This window comes from Macrosteles quadrilineatus, unplaced genomic scaffold (assembly GCF_028750875.1).
Source record: "Macrosteles quadrilineatus isolate MER2022 unplaced genomic scaffold, UCM_ALF_1.0 Scaffold_420__1_contigs__length_72598, whole genome shotgun sequence".
Classification (NCBI taxonomy): domain Eukaryota; kingdom Metazoa; phylum Arthropoda; class Insecta; order Hemiptera; family Cicadellidae; genus Macrosteles; species Macrosteles quadrilineatus.
In genome coordinates this window covers 11,322-28,188 of record NW_026543013.1, presented here as the reverse complement: position 1 = coordinate 28,188, position 16,867 = coordinate 11,322, and the positions used below count along the sequence as shown (strand labels likewise).

Below are 16,867 nucleotides of genomic sequence, written 5' to 3'. Positions count from 1 at the left end.
GTTCTCCCCGAAGCTCCATACTTGGACCGGTCCAACTAATAATTAAACTTTATTTAACGCCCTCTAAAATGTAAGTGAATGTGGTGTTTAGGCTGGAACCTGTCATTAACTTGGACCTCCGGCCTATTGTAGTTTCACGTGGATTCCAATAGGATTGGTTGTATTGTATAGTTTAGATTTGTGTCTTTTTTACAGATTGCCTATGACCAAATGTATTTTTGGACTTGAGCCATCCCGTAAATATTAATGTTTGTGGCACAGCTATTGGAAACACTGTAAACAAGTGTATGCAAGAGTAATGCTTATACTTCACCCTCTGATATTACTTCAATTATTGTTGAAATAGTAAAGACAAGTACTGAGGAAAACCGTTATTAACATTTCAAAAAAAATGTGAACATATTATATTCTTTGTGCACTTACACTTTCTTTGTACTTTATATTCTTCCACACAACTTAACAAGTAACTACTGTAATTAAAGTAAATAAAGCTTATTCTTTTGTAATTTATTTATGTCAGTTTATAAAAAAAAATTAAAATAAGTTAACTAGTATTTTTTTCCTTTATTTTGTGATTTTTAGCGAATTTCCCTATAGGGAAGTAGCTATTACCGTAGGTGGCACGGTAAGACCTAGACCCGTGACCGATTTACTTTTTCATTTTGATGTCCCCAGAGGCCAAAAACACCATTCGTTCAAATTTTTATATATGTATATATATATATAGACTTATATATATATATAATTATATATATATATATATATATATATATATATATACGTCCGTGAACGCGATAACTTGAGTAATCTTTGTCCGATTTTGATGAAATTTGGTTTAAGGGTGTAAAGCGGGATAAACTTGAATGAGTTCGCGAACCAGCATGATCGGACCATGGGAACGGGGCTTTACGGGGGGTTTTATGGGGTAAAAATCAGTTTTTTTCACTTTTGACCCTCAAAACACAAAATTTCCCAATTTCTCTTTAGACCTTTTTAAAGAGCTTAAAAAAACAATTAATTTAGTATATAAAAGTATTTTTGTTCGGTTAATAGTAACAGAGAAAATTTAAAAAATTGTAAATTTAAAATTCCCATGTTATTCTTATGGAGAATATTGTCAAATGTTGTAGTTTGCTTGCTTATGGATATATTTTGTATATTGATCAAATTTATTTATTTTGTACTAAGCTATCAATATTTTACAAAAAAAAAAAAACTTTATTAGTTTCCTTGTAGCAGCAAACCTAGGTACTCGTTAAACCTAATGTTATTAAAATATATTTAATTGAAATCAATTAAGACAAATGGAAATTCGCTTAGTCGGCAGGTTTGCTGCGGCGGGGGTATTTTATTTTGCTTCATGCTTATCATAAATCCTATCAATTTGGTTGGTAATCCTGTTATTATGACGATTGCGTATTTAAAACCCCATTTATTTGTTTAACTACGGTATACTAATTTATTCAAAAGGGACACGTTTTAACATACATAATTAGAATTAACAAGTGAGACGAGGGCACAACTAGGGTATTTTGATATTTAACCCAAAATATAGGATGGAGTGAGTAGCATTGTGAACCTTTGTTACCGAACAAGCTTCTTAAGCCAGGGTCATTTTATTAAAACTCAATGCACACCCTGGGTAAAAAGCTACTGACATTTCTCAGGATCGAACCGGTGACCTTCTGAATACAAACGATTATATTTTACAAACAAAGGTTTGCAGATATAGCAGTGACATTGCAAACATTTTAATTAACATCAGAACTACATAGTTTCGCTAAAACTACTATTGCCATTTAAAATATTTACAATAACTTATTTCAATCATATATAGTGTTGCCATCATGGTACTCTAAGGACCTCCTTGAAATTAGATGTCAAAATCTTAAAGAGTTTTTCCTATTGAATCTACACATCTACAGCGAAACTCAAACACCACACCCGTGTGAACATTTTTACTAGTGGTGTCACTATCATTCTACAAATTCCCAGACCTATTGTAATACATTTTTTTAATTCCACAACTACGGCGGCCATGTTGTAACGGGACTGTTTGTACGTCGTCTGCCCGGTCAGGTGATATGGATATTTAATACTCTTATCTCATTCGCCGTTGCGGGTATTCCAGTACATTCATGATTCGCCGATTCCATGGTTCCACCCATTCCTTCATTCACTCAGTGTCGGCCGGCTTTTCGTGTGGTGAGACCACTTTAAAACTCTCTTGAAACCAACAGCTTTAACTTAGTTTTAATTTGTGTAGTAACTCATGGACTTTAACATGTTCTGGGCCCCAAACTACTATTACGGCGATTTATCAGCATTTTATGAGGTCAGTTTTCTTGAATGTTTTGTGTGACTTGCATTTATCTAGGGTTAAATGTATAACGGTGATCTAACTTTTGAAAGTGCATTTAACCATGTCAACTAAATCCTTATGAATTGTCGACGAAAAGTATGTAACGCAGCTATGCAATTGGAGATATTGATAAAAAATATCATGTATAAATGAATACACTTCAACCTGTGTAACCATAATACAACCCTTATATTAAGGTATTATTTAACATGTACACGTCGTTTAAAACATTGCAATATTAGCACGTAATACATACGATTTGTTGGATCGTATATAGACATTGCTAGACTACTTAACTTGACAATCTGAAGTCGGAATAGCTTTAGGTACTTTTGAGGTTATGTGATGAGGATTTCTTGGTTATATTGCGAATAAGGGTACAACACCAATAGCCAAGACATTCTATTGTACCTATTGATTGCATTATTGCTTCCAATATATTGTGTATATTCCTATATTGTGTAAATACCCTAAACGAAGTTCATTGTTGGTGGTAAATGTTGTTCAAAGGTTTTTTTGACTACTACCCTCGGTAGTGTATTCCGACTTAGGTTGGGCGTTTGTGTATTGTTAGTTGTAATGTGTTAGTTAAGTTTTTTCACCTGAAGACGGGATCAGATTCCAGATCCCGAAACGTTGTGTATTGTTTTTTTACTTTCGTGATGGAAAATGTCCGCAATAAACCTTTGAACAACAAACCCTAAACGAGTTTGCTAATGAGAATACACAAGGCCACACTATTTTAGTTTTAGTACCATGGAATACAGTCTTAACATGTTTATCAATAAAACTGTAATCAGGTACAGGTAACTTTGTTTTACTGATGATAGTTAATGAAAGTATTCCTAATTGAACAAACAAACAAGATAAGGTAATCAGCCAAAGTTAGTTACGGCATAAAACGTCTACGACGATTACCGGTATCTTTACACACAGGTTTCATGCCTTCGACAATTTCCAATATCGTCAGAATATAGTACTGCAAATACTCGTTGTTATAGAAACTAGAGGTGTGGATATGTATCAACTTAAAGTGTAAACTCGTTAACAGTTAACTCGATTAACAATGGTTTATTAACTTTATTATCGGTTGGGCCGACACTTCTAGGTGTAAAAAAAAGTAACCAAACCAAGATTATGACTTAACAAATGGTTTTCTATCAAGATTTTTGGTCAACTAAATATATAAATATATGAATATTTATTTTACATCGAATCAAAATATTTAAATTTGAGTCGAATGTAAAACCTCTCCAATAGTCCATCTTCAATAGTATAATTTTAACACAAAATCCTCCCAAGGGTGATTGTGTACATTTAAAATACCTGTACAAAATACCTGTTTGTTTGGGCGTTAGCTGATAAAACGGTTAAATGTTTTTATAGTTACACTAGCTGTAACCCGCGGGCTTTGCCCCGTTTAACTTCTTAATTTTCAAGATTATCTCGTTCGCATGGCTCAATCACGTCCTGGTTGAAGTTTGTTCGCTACGCTCACTCACCTTTGGGTTGGAGCTCGTTCGCTACGCTCACTCACCGTTAGGTTGGAGCTCGTTCGCTGCGCTCACTTGCCTTCAGGTTAGCTCGTTCGCTACGCTAACTCGCCTCCAGGTTGAAGTTCGTTCGCTACGCTCACTCACCTTTTGGTTGCAAATTAGCTGTTGTCATAAATGTAAAAGAAATAATAGTGCTGCACCCTGTTGGTAATCCTTGTAACTTTAATGCTATTGAACATCACAGAACAGAACCAACTTGTTTAATTGAAACAGCTGTTAAGATTCAATAATTCCATTTCTCATAAGGTTAACATGGGAAACTCCAGAGCCACTGGGGCGGAGCCCGAAAGGATTTTTGAAATAAGAATATGCCTATATGTTAATCGGGAATGTGAGCTATCATCATGCCAAATTTCAGTCCAATCCGACCAGTATTTTTCGCGTTCACTTGTCACAAACATACATCCATACATCCATACATCCATACATCTAAACTTTCTCATTTATAATATTAGTAGGATAATATACAGTGTGGTAGACAAGTCCCGGAACGGTTAAATATTTTAAAAAATAATGCAGATAGAGCTAAAATACTTGGTACAAAGTTACAGGGCATAAAACTCTATTTTAACACATATTCAGTGATCCAATAATTCTTCAGGGGGACGGCCCACAAGGAGTAGGAAGAAAATCTTAAATTGAAGCATAGGTCAATATGCACATCAAATTAAAGGTATTTTTTAGTAGAATGCAATGCCGCAAACCGCACTTCAAAAGTTTGATCCTGCGCAAAATTACAGTTGTTCAAAGATTTAAAATGGCGGATTCAAGAAATCTTTGAACATCTGCCATTTTGCGCAGGATCTACCTTTTGAAGTGTGGTTTGCGGCATTGTATTCTACTAAAAAAAGACCTTTAATTTGATGTGCATATTGACCTATGCTTCCATTTAAGATTTTCTTCCAACTCCTTGTGGGCCGTCCCCCTGAAGAATTATTGGATCACTGAATATGTGTTAAAATAGAGTTTTATGTCCTGTAACTTTGTACCAAGTATTTTAGCTCTATCTGCATTATTTTTTAAAATAGTTAACCGTTCCGGAACTTTTCTACCACACTGTATCCTTTTTACAGTAAAAGGTAAAACTAGCTTTACACCTACGCGCAGTGATCAAGTAGCCAGCTGCATCTTAAATTAATCAACAAAGATCATGGTAGTAGTTTGTGCGTAGGGGTTATCACTGGTATACATTATTAACCTGTTGAAGAAAAAACACAGTATCAAACACATATTCAACCAGCAAAAATGCAAATTCAGACAATTTTATTGCTAACAAACTAGGCCTAACTCTCAACAAATGTCACGTGACTAACTATTTGCCATTCGATTATATATTTTAAATCCAACGATTTTTTTAACAATAAAACAGCAACTTTGTCAAATCTGTAGAGAAAGCCTTGAAGTGAAAATGAGTCTGCTGTAATTAATTTCTAAACAGTTAAAAGTAGCTACATGCCAACCAACGATCACAGGATGCCAACTTCTATAGAGTACCAGTGGTTGCATTACTGTACATGCAGGGTGATTGATATAAGTGTGCCAGCTGTTTTATTCGAAAGTTGTAAGAGTTATAAAAAAATGTTAAGCTTTAACTGCCTCGGATTTTTTTTTAATTTTTTGTCAAACTGAAAAAATAATTTTACCCACCATTTTTCCAATATGGCCGCCAACTTAGATTTTTCTTTCATTTTTCATTTTTGTTAAAGGGAATTCCATTAAAAATGTCTTATTCTGGCATTTTTCCTCTAAAGCTATCCATTTAGGAGTTACATAAAAAATACACACATAAAAACATAAAAAATATTGATAACATTATTTTTAAAATGGCCGCCATTTTCCCAAACAGCAGAAAATTTTAAAATAAGAAAACTATGTTTTTTATGGGGTTTTTAGAATGTAGATGCAATTTTCTCTCTAAACTTACTCATTTAGGAGCTACATGGCGCAGAATGTATACTGCAAGTAATTTTTTCTTAGTTTTAAAACGCTGCAACTCCTAAGTGAGTAGCTTTAGAGAAAAGAATACCAAGAATAAAAAATTCTTTAATGGAATTTACTTTATAAAACACGCATAAACTATTGTCTTCCATAATATAAATCAAAGTTGACGGCCATATTGAAAAAATAGTGGCTAAAATTATGTTTTCTACTTGACCAAAATTCTTTAAAAAAATCCAAGCAGTTACAATTTAACATTTCTTGATATTTCTTATAACATTCGAATAAAACAGCTGCCACACTTATATCAATCACCCTGTATACTCAATCGCATTATTATCCAACTCTATGGTATGCAGAAATACTTTAATACTTTCTTATTAAATGGCGACCATACAAAGTAGGTTTTTTAAGCCAAGTATGAATGTAGATGAGTTCAAGCCTAAATCAAAATGAACCATCAACACTATTACGTAAACTGTTTAGCGCTAGTTTTCTGAAAAAAATTGCCGTAAGTTTAAACTTATAACTACACCGATTAGGCCGGTATTTACGACAAAACGCTAACGTTTCGGATACATAATTCAAAATAACACATTTAATAAACAAAATCCTTAAGTTTAGAAAAAAAACAAATTTACGACAATCGTAAAAAGTGTGTAATACAATAAATTTATAATTTGTAAACAACTCCGTAAACATTTCCGTGATAGTTTGCAGATAGAATCTTTCTCTAAAAAATTATCATCAAAGTTTAAAAATGAAGGGAAAATGTAGACAGTGGTGCACTCTACGAGGATCTCAATCAAATTTGTACTTTTTATAATAAAACATAAAAAAACTGTTATGTAAACCAAATTATATTGTACTCAAATAACTATTAATTACAAGACGGTTAAATGGTTCTCAAACAATACTTTAATAGAGATCACTTGCCAATATTAACAGTTGAAATTAATTCCTTACCAAAATTAAAAGGGGTTTTCATCACACTGCAGTAAAAACAGCCGGTTTTAATGCATGCATTGCGGGTCTAAAGTAGCATTTTTACTGTCTAGGGAGTAAAAATCATTTTTAGCCTCTAGGGAGTAAAAATCATTTTTAGCCTTTAGGGAGTAAAAACCATTTTTAGTCTTTAGGGAGTAAAAACCATTTTTAGTCTTTAGGGAGTAAAAACCAGCTGTTGTAAACAGTTGTAAATTTCGATTGTGGCAATCGTATCGATCGAAATTATGTATCGATTGATTTATTATGTAATAATTTAGCCAATTATTGTTGTCGATTGCTCGACACATCGATGGTATAATGTACTTACACAATAGTAATAGACGAAATTATTGAATCACCTACTGCTGTTTATTTGCATCAGCAGAATTGAAAACAAGTTGGAAGTCGTTTTGAGAGGTTATCTTTACATACAAATTATTTCGTTTCCTAGCTTTGTTTGTAAATTAATGATGCAATATGACGATAAATATAGTTCACCACATGCGCAAAAAGTGACTTTAGGCCCTAGTGATGAAATATAATATTATATCGTATGCAAATATATTGATGCTAGTCTGGCCTAATGCTAACATTCCAAATACGACATTAACATTGAACTTGTTCTTAACGATGATTTATGTATAGTCCAAGTATTATAACGAACGCCATTCATAAAAGTTCAACTTCTTCACGTAGTAACAATACAGTAGTGGCATGGTGCAGTTACACTTCCGATCAAATGTTCAGATTTGCTAGACAGGTCACGTGATATTACGTCACTTCCGTTTATCACGTACGGAAGGAAGTCATCAGCTCGGGTGGCGGAACGTGGACACCCGTGGGTGATGCAACTTCACCCTGGCACCCATGGGTGTCCACCATACAGCTGATAACACATAACACACATGTTAACTTGCGTAAGGCACCTTAGGTCCCACGAAAAACCATCATCCTGCGCGCTGCAACATTAAAATAGACCCAAGTTACTTAATTGGTGTAAAAAATTATTAGTTCTATTCATTCGAGAAGAGTATAGATGTTGATTATAAAACCTATCCCGATTCAACGAATACTATTTTATTTTATACATAAAGTTAAACTAGGCCTACTATGTTTGAATATTGAACCGTTCAAATCACCAAGCAGTGGACAATAATTTAACTCAGATATTTTTTAAAGACAGTGATAATTCGTAGTAAGTTAAACAGACTTTTCTTCAGAATAGACAACGAAGCTTATAAACCCTAGATAGATTGTGCCTTCTATAATTGATTTATGATGCCAAAGTTGGGTGTTTTTCTTTTCTTTTTTATGAGAGGTTTGAGCAATTTTTTATTTTTTATTTGCCGCCTGGTCCTCAGGTCTGTGCATGGATCGGATCGTATTATGTAGAGCAAGGGGCGAGCCAATACGATACAAGGATGAACTGTACTAAAGCATGAGAATAATAAATACCACTATAGTCTGTATGGTGGAACCTATCCACTAACCCTCGCTGTCTACCTGGGGACTGACCAATGGTTCATGGCCTGGGTTAGTCCTTGGTAGACCCGGTCAGGAGACAGGGTCTATAACACAGACTATAATATTAGTGGCGGTTCCCAGACGCAAACTTACAACGTCGATGATAGTATGCGTTACCAACTGAGCAACCAAATCTTGCTGACTTTTAAAATCTATATATTAATTTGAAACTGTTTTTCTTTGTCATAGCTATTTTGAGAGAACGGCTGGGCGTAGAAACTCGGTAGGGGTGTCTAAAGAAAGGTCTTGGTCTGTAGATGAGCCATCAAAAGAGAAACGTGGTAAATTCCCTCGGGGCTCTGCCCCAGTGGCCTTTAAAGTCCCATCCCATGTTATTCTTATGGAGGAAAATGGGGTTTTTGTCACAGCTAATTTGAGAGAACGGCTGGGTGTAGAAACTTAATAGGGGTGTCTAAAGAAAGGTATTGGTCTGTAGGTGAGCTTTCAAAAGAGAAACGAAGTAAATTTCCTTGGGGCTCTGCCCCAGAGGCCTTTAAAGTTCACTCAGCAATTTTGTTTACATTATGACCATGGATAATTTTACACTACTTTTAATGAACCAACTGTTAATATTAAAATTGTATTCAAAGGAAACTGTCAAAATTAAATGTTTACAATTGATTCACCACTGCATGGCAAGTTTTTTTATAGTTTCAACAAAATGATGAATTTATAATACGTTTTAAATGTTTTGTTCAAAAATCTATGCTTTATTGCTCTTAGAAAATTTTAAATTATGAAATAAGTGTGACATATCATTTTCAAAGGAACATATAATTATTCCTTATCGGGTTAGCTACATATATTGTAAGGTTGGCACTTGCCTTTTTTCCCTACTTTCAATCACAATTTATTTTTGAAGTCAAGAAAGAACACCAGAAATTCATATGTTGGTATGAAAGTTTTCGATAATCGGGTTGAAAATTGTGTCATAGATGAGTAACTTACATTGAGGATGAGAGCTGTGTTCAAGTTTTGGAATAGACTAACTACGGAGTATTTTTCATCTATGGTTTTGGTGAAGTAGGTGAACTAATGTCAATTCAGGTATTAAAAAAAATGTGTAAGCCTACAGGGTTTTTATTTTGATGTACACATGTAGCTAGGTCGAACAACGCATCTAAACCTCACTACATACAAAACATTGGGAAACACAACAGTGTCATCACATCTCATCGCATTTTCATAATTTGTTACCAAGGCTGGACTAGGTTATGGATTTGGTTCCGCAAATGTTCAAGATTTGTGATCAAATTTCCTACAATTATGGTTCATTCCATCCACGAAAAACATGCACAGCTTTATGTGGACGATATGGCCAGGCAAAACTACCCCATAAGTTAATGAATTATCAAGTAAGAATCCTGTTCTGATTAAATACATGGGTCGATGTGGCAAGAGAAGGAATTAAAATTGCTTAGATCGAAGTAAGAATGTTACTGCTATCTGGAGAATCAGATATTTTTATCAAATAAAAAAAAAACTTATTTAAATGCTGATAAAATTCTGTATTTTTATGACCAAAGATGAAGATTTACTTATAAATCTGGATACAATCTGAATGATTTTTCTAAAGCAGATGGAATTAGTTGTTATTAATAAATATTGACTCTTTCCGTAACATGAAAGACTAATTATATGAACTCATTCTCCCATATAGTGAAAGTGGCTTTGACATGATAGCGGTCATGATAAGTGGCTTATTATTATGCTTATCCTCCCTTCATTTAACTAAGATTTTAATGACTTCACTCTATCTATCGCAGTTAGCTGAATTTACATAAAACCTCAAGATTAACCGTCGATTTCGACGGGGTTCCACTAGTATATATAATTTGGTAAAAGCTCAATGTATTTCCCTCCACAATCCACATTAATTGACCTCCAATTACCGTGCAAAAGTAACAACACTTCTAACCTAAAACAAATCGCGATTAACCACTGCAACATAGAAATCACCGATGCTGGGAATTACCTTGGGAATTTTCACGGGTGTTTTCCGTTAGTTGGCACGACTGTTCCCATTGGTGAAGGATGCCCCGTGGTCGCTGGTCACGGATGGTCAGCGCGGCCTTCGCCCCAACTGTGACCACCGCGGAACTGTGCGATTTTTACAAAAAAATGTTTAAACACTAAGATGTTTAGATATCTTCTTTGTTTTAGTATCCGTGTATTTGTTTGACTTTGTGTTGACAATCTTGTGAACTTAGGCCTAAAGTCTGTATGATGGGGCATGTCTCCTATCCCTTCGTGGACTGCCTCAGGCCTTATGGTTTTACTTGTTCATTTTAATTTTCTTTTTACAGAAATGTATAAAATTGTGTCTAATTCATAAAATATTCCTAATAAATTGTTCGCCCATTTTATGTAGGCCTAGGTAAACCATTGACCAGTCCCCAGTTGGGCAGGTTACATCATACAGAGTATAAACGTATTCAAACACACTGTACATACAGTGCACCACACACATTTTCGTTATCTTTGCTATTGTTTATCTTTTTTGTCTAATAAGTCCTGTAACTCCCTGTAAACCTCAAAGAATATGTTTTTAGAAAAATCTTAGTACTAATTAGGCAATAATTAAGTAAACGTGTATTAACCATTTGACTATAGCTGTATGTTAGTAGTCAATGGTATGGACAATATACATCCATATGCTATTTTTCAAGTGCTTGATATCATGATTGAATTATCTCAGCATTGCGAGCAGAGATATCTCCAAACATAGACACTACTCATCTCCCGAGCCACAAGTCAAACTTGATTTCCTCTGGAGCCTACAATTTAAACGTTGACTCCGATCCACTCAGTCAAAAAAAAAAATATCTTCACAAAGTTATTTTTTTGATCGGCAGGATTCTAACCTGCGTCTGTACAGAGGTCCCGTGCAGTAGAGCTCCCGTGTAAACAAATTCCCACTGCATACAATCATAAGTGCAAGGTTGCGTCGTTCTAATGGGTGCAATTAATAGAAAGTATACGTAATGTGGTTTGCATTGACCCGCTAGTCTCGTGGGCGACCTGTTTAACACTACAACTGTGGACTGTAGAGCACGACAAAACGTGCACGAACTTTGCTACCCACGTATATCAAACTAGGAGCGGCATTAAAAACCGATTGCAATGCTCAATCTGTGATAATTAGCAAAACAATAGTAACACATAAGTTTACCTATTTTGTCGTTTTCCACAGTCTCATGTTTATATCATCGATCTCTATTATTACTACAGATCGATGGTTTATATAAATTGATGGTTGTCTACATAGTTGTCTACATAAAATTTACTAACTTTTTTGTCTCTGGCAACTTTTTTGTTAAGTTAACGGATTTCGTGAAATTTGGAATCAAGTTTTTTAAATGGCTGCCATTTTAAAACGGTAAATGATTTTTTAGTACAATTTTAAACAAAGATAGGTCTTGACAAAATAAACATTTATGCAAAATCTCAACACTGTATCTAAAACCGCTTAGGAGTTATTAATGTTTTTGTAAAAAATACATAAATACAGACAGACGGAAAACTAGGCACCACAGACCCATGTTCCTATGGTGAAATGTGTTTACCTAAGCAATAACGCTATGGTATTTCTTTTGTCTATGGCTATATGCACATGTCCAGAGAGTTGCGGGACACCCTGTATAATCATAGCTTGAACTTCTTTAACCGAGCCATTGTTATTGTTGTTGTTGTTGTTGATTGTTAATTGTTGAACAATCATCATCAGTGTTTTGCTCAAATCTTATCAAGTAACTTATGAACACTACGACATTTCAACTTTGTTAAAGCAAGTCCACAAAATTTCATTTCGCAAGTTTGTATGTCCACCGGATAAAGACAATCATCTGTATACTCACGTCCTGTAGAGTGTGTCGACAACACATGATTATACAGTAGAATGTCTGCTTGTTTACCTCTGACAGAAGTAGGTCTCCGATGCTTATCTAGATAGTAGAAGAAGTAGAAGTAAGTCAATGAAATCGTTATAGTTCCGTATATGCATGGGGTTATTAAGAGTCAAGCTAAATTGGTGGTTTCAGGTAGTTCAATTGCAATCGGACACGTATAGTACGATGATTATTGGAGCGAAAACACAGTATTATTTGCAGTATGTTCTGATACTATTAGGGGAAATCAAAAATAATCTATTTAATATTCTGTCAAGAAATCGACACATAATGAGTAAATGTGTTAAAATACTTAGAATATAATATGGACCAAGCTGCATGCAATTCAACTAATTAATAATCTAAATAAGTTCAATTGTTATAAATTAAGCCGATATTTTTGGTGTTCTGTATATAAATTACTTACCGTCTCTATTTGAGTTAATTTCTTTTTATCACAAATAATTTGCTCAATCAATTTTGTTTGTTTGTTTTATATTTAGAGGGTAGCGTTTTTACAAATGATTGTAAAAATCGGCGTATATAGTATTGTACTTAGAACTAATACAAGATCGAAGTTAGTAGTTACAAACAAGACCAGGGTTTGGACCGTTCCCTTTCAAAACGTAAAAATTGCCACTGGCGTAGAAAAACACACATTAAGTTCTAATCGTATGGTATCAGTTATCAGTAAATATGAAATCTAATAAATCTTTAGCCATGTTACAAATTTATCATCGATTATCTTTTCCATTGGACCTTTTACTTTGTCACCCACTTTCGGTAATCACAGCTAAAACCAATCACCACTAATTGACACAAAATTATAAAACTTAACAAGAAATATGGTTTGGTTTGTCCAATCCACCAGTCTTGATATGTTTTAAATTAAGGGGATATCTATAATCTATATATTACTATGGATTAAAGAGAATACGGATACTCTCTTTAATCTATGGTACTAATTCAGACTTAGTACTCAAACATGTCTCAACGTGCAAACATATTTCTTCATATTTGAAATCGAATGCATTTTATCTGTTACTTTCATGACACTAACAAACTCCTCAAACGTTTTCTAATAATTTCATAAAACAAAGAGCAGACAACCACTCTTTATTATATTAATATTCAAGTATGATACTTTATTTATCAACCGTGCTTGTTGACAAGTAACTGAGAGCTCACCCTGCAGCAGTGTAGTAAACTAAACGTGTTTCGCAAGGGCCAATCATTTGTAAGACGATATCACATAAAGTTGACCCGGCACGAACACTAGTTTAATTACCTCGTGACCTTTGCCCCGAGGTAACGGTGCTACAGGCGTGATGAGAGAACATGTGGATATGAGGTCACATTTAGGGCCAACCAATATTTAAGGCTAGAAAAGAAGTCGATAAGGTAAAGAGGGACAAGTCTTGGTACACTCCAGCTCTCCAAGACCTAAAAAATGTTGTAGTTCTCCTCTTTGACTACTACAAGGAGGCAGTTGATCCAGCTGTAAAGGAAAGATTTTACCGAGATTACCTTAGAGCTAAGAAGCTATATAGGTCTAGGATTAATGAAGCTAAGAAACTAAATAATGAAAATTTCATTAGGGGAGCACACAACCCATGTAAGGCTGCGTGGGAAATTATAAATAGCCATCGTAGAAATCCAAATAAAAACTTGATCAATGCTGCAAGCCCAGATGAATTCAACAGTTTCTTTATTAACTCGGTAGATGCTATCTTAGGCCAAATTCCCCAGGCTGTTGGCCGACCTGAGGATGCATTTTCCCTTCCCCCAGGTTTCAATGCAAAGTTAGCATCATGGAAAACTGTCAACCCTGATGATGTAAGGAATATTGTGAGGAAAGTAAAAAGGTCTACTAGCCAGGATTTTTATGGCATGTCCTCAGTGGTTTTGAAGGAAATTATCGATCTCATCGCTGGTCCCCTCACCCATGTTATTAATGGCTCCCTGGCAGCCGGTGTCTTCCCTGAATGCTTGAAGCTTAGTAGAGCAGTGCCTATTTTCAAAAAAGGCAACCCTGAGGAACTTAAAAATTATAGGCCTATATCCCTGGTTCCTGTGATAGGCAAGATAATCGAACACATTATCCAGAAGCAGCTGGCGGACTTTTTTGAGGATAATGGCCTAATGTTGAGTAGGCAGTTTGGTTTCAGGAGGGGCCGATCAACTTCAGATGCGGTTATGGTTCTAGCTGAGGAAATCAAAAACGCCTTTGAAGCAAGGGACAGTGTTTCAATCACGCTTTGCGACCTCAGCAAAGCGTTCGACTGCGTATCGCACAGCTTACTGCTGGAAAAACTGAGTCGCTATGGTGTTGAAGGAGTTGCACTAAAGACCATCAAATCTTATCTTGATAACAGATACCAGGTTGTCACAGTTGGTGGTGCCACATCTGGTCCACGCCAGGTTTGCCACGGAGTCCCTCAGGGCTCGGTCCTGGGCCCTCTTTTGTTTCTGATTGTTGTAAATGACCTCCATCTCCAGGGCAGAGCACTCCTGTATGCTGATGACACCTCAATAATAACTAGAGGGAAAGTTACAAACCAAGTTTTGATAGAGGCAGAAGCTGCACTGGATGCTGCTAAAATCTGGTTTGCCAGAAATCGGCTACAGTTGAATGGAGACAAGACCCAGAGGATGTTATGCACTTTAAGCAAAACAATGAATATTGATCAGCAAAGCAGCGTGAAATTGCTGGGTTTCAGCCTAGACCCTAAGTTTACCTGGGAACAACATATCAGTCATGTATGTGTTAAACTCTCCCGCGTGGTTTTTCTTCTGTGGAAACTTAGGGGGGTCATCACTGATAAATATTTGATAAATGTATACCATGCCCTATTTCAAAGCCATATCAGATATGGAATCCTGCTCTGGGGACATGCTCCTGGCTGTAAAAAAGTGCTTCGTCTGCAGAAGAAGGCAGTCAGAGTGCTGTCAGCCGCTGGTTATAGAGACCACTGTAAGCCCCTATTCGCCAACCTTAAGGTTATGACCATCTTCAGCCAATATGTTTATAACGGCTTGATTAATCTCAGGAATAACATAGGTGAATATCAACAGAGGGGTGATCTCCATAATCATGACACCAGGCATGCACAGAAACTTGACATTCCTCGATGCAGGTTATCAAGATCCTTGGCAGCCCATCCCATCCCAGCCATGCGATTCTACAACATGTTACCGCCTCGGGCCCACACTGAAGACATGAAAGCTTTCTCCATGCGGATTTTTAACAAACTCACAAATGAGCCGCTGTACTCTTTTGAGGAAGTGTCTGGCGAGTACTTCTCGAATATATAATATGCACCGCCATCACTAGTTTTTCTATTTGTAAATATTGGTTAAATAAGAATGTTATTTTTTTATTAGTTTTATTACTGTAATTTTATTTGACGCAGTCTATCCAACAAGTGTTGGGCAACGACATAGGAGTTGGTAATGGTAATGGTAATGGTTTACTGATGCGGCGATTGAAACATGTATAGTAAATCTTCTTGTCAATGGTTGAAGGAGAATTTCACTACTGAAAAAGAGCTTCTTCATGTGTCCTATTATAGATTAGGTGAAACTACGAACTCATATGGGGTTTGAACTATTGGGTCGTGAAAATACATGATAAAAACGTGTAACCCTCATGTGACTTTGCTGCAAGCTGTTTAAATAGGTATAACAAGCTTTGTTTTACTATATTAAATATTTGTTACATTATGTGCAACGTAACGTTAGCCTGTGTTTTGCAGCGAAGTGAGGACGCAAAAAAGAATAATATCGTCATTTAAATCAACGTTAAAACACAGTTGTACACTTATTCATTACAAACTCCCTACTATTAATTTTAGTAAAATTTTGTTTAGTGTTTGGTTTAATTCTATTAATTATACAGGCAAGGTAAAATTAGACGTTGTCGGGATGTAAAGCAATCATTGAACGAGTATTAATTAATGTAAACATGGATTTTTGCTACGGAAAAAATTAAATCTGAACTCAACAACTCCTCAACAACTTTGGATGTCCACAGCGTAGCCCAATGATTTTTTAACACCAATTGATATTAATTGGATAAGTCCTTATACATCTACAGACAAACTGGTGAAAACAATTGTAAACATTATACATTTTGTTAACTGTCAACTGCCACTCACTATATTCAAGTAATTTATATTTGAAAAAAAGCGTCATCACTGGGGCCATAGAGGCACACCTGAATATCTGGAGTCAATATTTACACACTATACCACCCCCTGGTTACAGTTCCTTTATCTTCTATCCATGCGGCAAGGCTAGGGGCAAGACAGCATCTCAAGGTGGTTAGTGGAGGTTGGCTCACAGCTAACGTATTGTCCAAGCTATTATCTGACTAATTATCAGAAGAATGAAACACATCAAAGCGCGTACAATACTGCATACAGCTGTTGTCTTCAGCCATATAAGCTTGTTATTGGTAGTTAATGATAGGCGATCACAGGCATAATACCTTTGTCTGACACTGAGGCAAGCGACATTGCAGCTTGTACTGATTAGGCTGCCTATTGGTCAATATCGGAGTTTTGTGTTGTGTGTAATTTGTAAGAGACTTTTTCAAAGATTGTGTACTCAAG

The 16,867-nt window shown here is 35.5% G+C and overlaps 1 protein-coding gene across 1 annotated transcript in view; it reads right to left on the bottom strand.

Annotated features, from left to right (window-relative positions):
* The window catches only part of LOC128982509 (mucin-2-like), a 29,851-nt gene extending 21,482 nt beyond the window's left edge, over nt 1-8,369 (bottom strand). Inside the window, exons 1-2 of the mRNA XM_054401470.1 lie at nt 8,359-8,369; nt 7,641-7,729 (exon numbers count right to left, since the gene is read on the bottom strand). Of these exons, the coding sequence (XP_054257445.1) occupies nt 7,641-7,729; nt 8,359-8,369 (100 nt within the window). The remainder of the gene's footprint in view (nt 1-7,640; nt 7,730-8,358) is intronic.
* Nucleotides 8,370-16,867: the final 8,498 nt, after the last annotated feature.